Source organism: Mus pahari, chromosome 3 (assembly GCF_900095145.1).
Source record: "Mus pahari chromosome 3, PAHARI_EIJ_v1.1, whole genome shotgun sequence".
In the NCBI taxonomy this organism is placed as follows: domain Eukaryota; kingdom Metazoa; phylum Chordata; class Mammalia; order Rodentia; family Muridae; genus Mus; species Mus pahari.
The window spans coordinates 135,563,912-135,570,324 of record NC_034592.1 but is presented as its reverse complement, the minus strand read 5'-3'; the positions used below and the strand labels follow the sequence as shown (position 1 = coordinate 135,570,324).

General features: G+C 48.3%; 1 protein-coding gene across 1 annotated transcript in view; it reads right to left on the bottom strand.

The window, feature by feature from the left end:
• Positions 1–26: 26 nt before the first annotated feature.
• Tm9sf4 (transmembrane 9 superfamily member 4) overlaps positions 27–6,413 on the bottom strand; it is a 46,729-nt gene continuing 40,342 nt past the window's right edge. The window contains exons 16-18 of the mRNA XM_021192150.2: positions 5,602–5,721; positions 4,852–4,941; positions 27–1,136 (exon numbers count right to left, since the gene is read on the bottom strand). Of these exons, the coding sequence (XP_021047809.1) occupies positions 987–1,136; positions 4,852–4,941; positions 5,602–5,721 (360 nt within the window). The 3' untranslated portion in view covers positions 27–986. The remainder of the gene's footprint in view (positions 1,137–4,851; positions 4,942–5,601; positions 5,722–6,413) is intronic.

Here is a 6,413-nt window from a genome sequence, read left to right as displayed (position 1 = left end):
GAGAGAGAGAGAGAGAGAGAGAGAGAGAGAGAGAGAGAGAGAGAGAGATCCTCTCCCTGGCCGCCTCAAGGAAGAGATCTGAAGACTCCAGACCTGAAAGTAAGGGAAGGGGGTCCACCATCACCCTTTACAAAGTGCGGAGCCCCTGAGGGAAAGACAGGGGATCAATCTTGAGGGGTGAGCACCCTAGTCTAGTGGCTTTAGCCACTTCTTCCCATACACACATGGGCACTTGGCTCTGGAAACACCTGGTCCTGGCCCAGGGCTTCTTGGCACGAGAACAGTCACTGCAGGTCTCATTTCTTCCTCGGTGGTCAGTAAACTCTGGCTGCTTTGAGGAGGGGATTCTGCTGTCCCAGGGAACCAGGACATGTCCTTGTAGTGACCAAGTGTTCCCAGTTAAAACGATGACCAAAGACCTGGCTGGCAGGCAACCTTGCTCTGGGTGGCAGAGGGCAGGCTGGGGAAGAGAATGGGAGGAGGGGCTGGCAGGGCTAGGTTGGCACTGAGAAGCTTGGAGCCCTCACTGCAGCCCCGGCGTTTCCTCTTCCAGTTAGTGGTAGGGTGGCCAACAACTCTGAGGAGCTGATGGGGACAGTGACCAAAACCCCACATTTATCCATCCCGGATCTGCATCCCCCCCCCCCCAAAAAAAAAGAAAATCCCCAAACCGAAAAACAACAAAAAACCCAACCTAAACCAAAAAGAACCTGAATTAACAGGTCAGAAAGCTCCTGCTGACAGCGACTCTTAGCTGAAGAAAACCAACCACAGAAAAATGTATCCCTACAGACTGGATGAGATGAAGGAAATGGAAGGGTTATCTATAGGCCCTCCTGCCCCCCATGCAGCCTGGGGTCTAGGAACACTGTGCCAGGAGTTACATTCCAAATGAGCACGAGTTAGTTTATTTTGTGTGCCTGCAGTCCCCACGCAGGGTGGCTTCCTGTCCGAGGATCCAGTGGGCCCAGTGTTGGTCCACCCACTCAGTCTATCTTCACAGCAGCATAGATCTTGCGGACAAACATGTAGGCTGCGTAGAAGCCGATGGTCCCTGTGAGCAGCCAGAAGGACAGGACCATGAGGGTGGTGTAGCCGAAGTAGAGGAGAGAAGGGATGAACTCCACGATGTCCAGCTGGGGCGAAGGCAGAGAAAGGGAAATGGATGGTCAATGGCAGGCAGCGGTGGCTGTGGCAAACTGCAGGCCCCGTGCGGCCTAGTTTTACGACAACTTGACACAAGCTAGAGTCATCTGAGAGGAGGGAGCTTCAATTGAGAAAGTGCCTCCATGAGACCCAGCTGCACAGCATTCTTCCATGGTCTCTTGATCAGCTCCTACCTCCTGGTTCCTGCCCTGGTAAGAGTTTCTCTTCTGACTTCCTTCAGTGATGGCACTGTGATGTGGAAGTGTAAGCCAAATAAACCCTTTTCTCCCCAAGCTGCTTTTGGTCATGGTGTCTATAACCATAGCAATAGATAAGCAACTAAGATATGCTTCCCATCCCCAATCTTGTGACATCGACACCTGGCAAGGTGAAAAGACTCACAGTGGAAGGCTACCTAGGGCCAGAGTAGGAATGCCTTCGTCCTCATGACCTTGGGAGTCAGATAGAAATGTACACAGCTGCCCTACATCCTGGTCCACTGTTCCATAACAGCACCACAATCCTCCTGGACAGTTGGAGCAGCATCCGAGTCAGGAGGGAAGGAGCGGGTGTGTGTAGACTCCCAAGGTTCCAAGCTTAAGGACTGGTACCATCATTACTGCCTCAGTCCCTGAGGATGCTGGATGCTCACAATGCTTGTTATCTTGGAGCACACTGGCCTCTTTAGTGAGAGAGGAAGATGTGAAAGAGATTGGTGGTGTGATGTTTAATGGTTGAAGAGAATACAGCTCATTAGCAGCTTGAAAGTGCCAAGTGCACTGGCCCTGAAAGGAGCCTGTCCTAGGGCTCGTGGGCAGATACACAGTCACAAAATACAACAAGCCAGAAAAAACTATTAAAAAAAAAAATCAAAGAAATAAATAAAGGTCCCTGCTTGAGACCTAAGCCTAAAGTGTGAAGGCCACGGTTGTAGGCTCCTCTCAAATGGCCCTGCCATCTCTCATGTATACATTCTTTATGACTGTGGATGGGGTGATGGAGGTAGGAGGGGAAAGGAATGAGACAGTGGTCAAACCAGGAAGGGAATGAGCAAAAAGGAAGGGCTAACAGGGGCCCTTCTTGAGTTCAGGTCAGCTAAAGACATCACCAATCAAATTCCCTCGGAATAGGCCAGTTGGATTTTCAACAGAGAGGGTGGATGAGGCTGGCATAGGAAGGGCAAGAAGCTATGAGATCTCTAACTTGTGTTTGCCCAGCACTGGTCCCAGCTTCCCTCTCCCTGCCAGGTGTTTTGGCAAATATTCTCCTCATCTTGTGCCTTATTGGTACCACCATACCCTAAGGGGCCCCAAAAGCAAAGTGAGAGGTGTGTGTCCACAGCAGAGCCTCCTAGGTCTTCTCTGGAAGCTATATGCAATGGCAGAAGAAACCATTGAGGTTTCAGTGCTATGGAGACAAAAAAGTGGAGGTAACAGGCTGCCAGTGGCTGCCTTCTACTCTATGGAAAGATCCTACCCACAGACAGAAGCCAGAGCTTAGGTGGGTACAGAGCTCTGACGACTTCAGATTCCCGCGGACCTAATAGAATCTGAGGTTAAGACTCCCTCTTGCTAAACCATGCAGCTGTTATCCTTTTTTGCTTCAATCAGTTTCAGTTGAGTTTTTGTTATCCGATGGTCACAAAAGTTCTGATCTAAATAGGCTATTGAGGGGGGAAGAGTCTAGGAATAAGGCCAAGATGCAAGGTAGACAGAGGCCAGCTGAGGTGTGAAACCTAGAACTTCAGATGTCAGGAGCTGTCCAGTTAGAGAACAGGAGTATCCAGAACATGTGACTGGATCCGCGAACCCTGTCTGAAGGGCCACATAAGATTTTTATTCCTCCCTTAGTTTTATAGTTTACGTGGTTTACAACTACTCAACTGTCACTGTAGTGTGAAAGCAGCCAGAGCACGTGTGAATGAGTGTGCATAGCTGTGCTCCAATAAAATGTTCTTTCAAGAGCAGCCTGCTGGGCTCTGAAGCAGAGGAGCTCACTGCTGGGACCACAGGAGCTTCTGGGTGGAGTGTGGACCACATAAGACCTCCTGGGAGTCCTTTCCACGGCCTGGTATTTTGGGGAAATTTGGGCATTCCAAACACACCCTGGCTGCAGGCAGAGGGCTGCTTTCCTTTGGGCTTCAGAGAGTAGAGCATGTGATATCTCCAATGTTGGAGGGGAGCTGCTCACCAAAGCCTCCCTAAACTCCTCTGACACATCTGGTTTGCCCTAGTTGCTAAGCCCACTCTTAACCTGTGTGAGCTCTTGCAGCAAGCAGGTCCCCAAGACACAAGTCTAGCCCTGGCTCATTCTCTCTTCACTAGGCAGAAGCAAGGAGTACCGAGTGAAGAAAAGGGACCCTAGAGACACGGTGAATAGTCTACTTTTGTCTTTGGATATGTGTACTTGTATGTGTCCAAATGTGTGTGCACATGGGTGTGAAAGCCAGAGGTATAAACACTGGGTGTCTTCATCAATTATTTTCTACTTTATTTTTATTTTTGGGACAGGGCCTCTCAAAACCTGGAACTTACCAGACTAGACAGGCTGCCCCCAAACACTAGGGAACCTGCCTCCACCTTCTCAGTGCTGGGCCTACAGATACATGCTGCTGTTCTCAGTTTTTTTATGTGGGTCTTGGGGTATCAAATTCAGATCTTCAAGGTAACACAGAAGTACCTTATAGATGGAGCCAGTTCCCTAGCCTGATTTTATCTCTATTTATTCCTTTCAACTCTTTTTTCTTTCATGTTATTGTTCTTTACCTGTGTCTGGAGGGGAGTACTGTATTATCAGCTTTATTTGAGTAGAATCGATTTAGGTAACTCTCTGCCTGCGAGAGGTAGAGGGAGCAAAGCCCCAACTGAGTGACATGAACACAGGCACGTCAAGGACTCCAACGCTAGGCTCAAGAGGAATGGCAAAGCTTTCCTCAGGAGTCTTAGTCTTTATGAATGATTGACTGGTGTGTGGAAAGACTAGCAACTGCAGCTTCCTCCTCCAGCCTTGGACTGCTTGCCTACCTAGACCTCTTATCAAAACTAGTCAGCCGGGCCTGGTGGCGCAGGCCTTTAATCCCAGCACTCGGGAGGCAGAGGCAGGCAGATTTCTGAGTTCGAGGCCAGCCTGGTCTACCAAGTGNCCTGGTCTACCAAGTGAGTTCCAGGACAGCCAGAGCTATACAGAGAAACCCTGTCTCGAAAAACCAAAAAAAAAAAAAAAAAAAAAACCAAAAAACTAGTCAACCTGTCCCCTATGCTATATCCATAGGAAATCCACAGAGATTCTGGGTTGCCAGTGACAGTAGACTGTGCCTAACTGCAGCTTTCCTGTATGTTTGTCTGTCCTCCTCATTATATCACCACCCCAAGCCAGGGTTCCAGTATACACACCACACTAGTCGCAGCAGAAATGGTCCTCCTTACTTACAAACATACCTCACCTTCAACTCCTCCAGACTCAGCCTCCCAGTGCTGAGATTACAGGCCATATTGCCTTTATGTTCCAGGAATCTCACAGGTCTCTGCACATAGCATTCTCACTGTTATTCAGACTGAAGGCTTGTTCCCAAGCATATAACGTAACATATAATAGCTCTGGTCATTGCCACTTTGGATGTAAAAGCATAATGCAGACTCTTTAGCCTCTTCCTGCCCCACCAACCTGCCCCAGAGAGGGCTAAGGGGATATCTGGGAGGGTAGTACCTTGTTAACAAAATAAAAGATGGCATAAACCAGGACGTAGAATGCAGATCCCCCCGAGACAAGGAAATTCCTCCACCACCAGCGGTAATCCTAAGGAGCAAAGACAGGGAGGGTCACAGTAGGATCCAAGGCATCTTCCCACAAGTCTCATGGTCAACAGAGGGCTCATGACTCTAGGTAAGAAGAGTCACATCTGGATAATGAAATGTTTTATAGCTTAATTGTGATGACAATCCCACATCTGGATCTATTTTTAAAAACCACAGAATTCCAGATTAAAATGGGTAAATTTTACTGCTTATAAACCATTTCTCAACTTTTTAAAAGATAAAAAAAAAAAATAAATAAATAAATAACAAGTACGTTTGCTTGAGCATATACTTCCTACCGGTGAGGATCACTGTGGTAACCACTACACTATTCTCCTAGTGGAAGAGCTGGATTTGAGCCCTGGCTCATGGCCTATGCACTGCCTACCTGGCCTAAATCCACTCTGTGATAGCTAATTCCTATGGGGGAGCCAGGACAACAATCTACACCTGCCAACCGGAGTTATCTGGAGTGGGTCTGATACTGACAGATCATGGCCATGCTGTGAGGGTAGAGTGAAAAATGGCTTGGGCAGGGGAGTGAGGCAGCCTGAGATAGCATCCCGTGTGGGATATCCACCCTCTCCCCACAGCCCCACGGAGATGGTCAGTGTTGGATCTGTCCTACCCCACCCCACCCCCACTGGCCCACTCCCCTCACCTCTGCACACAGCTGGAAGTATACCATGACGATGCTGATTTGTGAACAGGACACCACCAGGATGATGAAAACGAGGAACAGGAAACCGAAGAGGTAATAGAACTGGTTCTCCCAGATTGCCTGTGGGCACCAGAAATGGCTTCAGGGGCTTGCTCCCCCCAGTGCCCACCCAGCCGCCGCTTCTTCCACCAGGGCTCCCTGCCACTCCCACCCCGATCAATACAGCAGCTGCTACCACTGAGGGCAGCTTGCCCCACACCATGTGCATGCCATGGCCCTCAGGCCTGCATAACTATGACCTTTTTTTTGTTGTCGTTAAAAAAGATTTATTTATATATACGGGTGTTTTGCCTAAATGTACACTTGCACACCAGAAGGTGGTACTGGATCCCATGAGACTACAGTTGTAGACAGTAGTGACAGTAGTGAAGACAGTAGTGACCTGCCTTGTGGATGCTGGGAGCTGAACTCAGGTTCTCTAGAAGAACAGTCAGTGAGTGCTCTTAACCACCGAACCATCTCTTCAGCCCCTCTTGACCTTTTTTTTTTTTTTTTAAAGCTCTTTTTATTGAAAACATTTTTCATATAATGTATTTTGGTGTTTTCCCCTCTCCCCATTCCGCCCACCCACCTTATTTTTTGTTCTTTTTGTCTCTCTTTTAAGAAAGACAAAACAAAAATAACTGGAAACACACACACACACACACAAACCCCCCAAAACCAAAACCAACCAAACAAAAACAACCCAAGAATCACACACACACACACCCCCTAAAGAAAAACAAAGAAACCAATTAAAAATAAATAAAGCC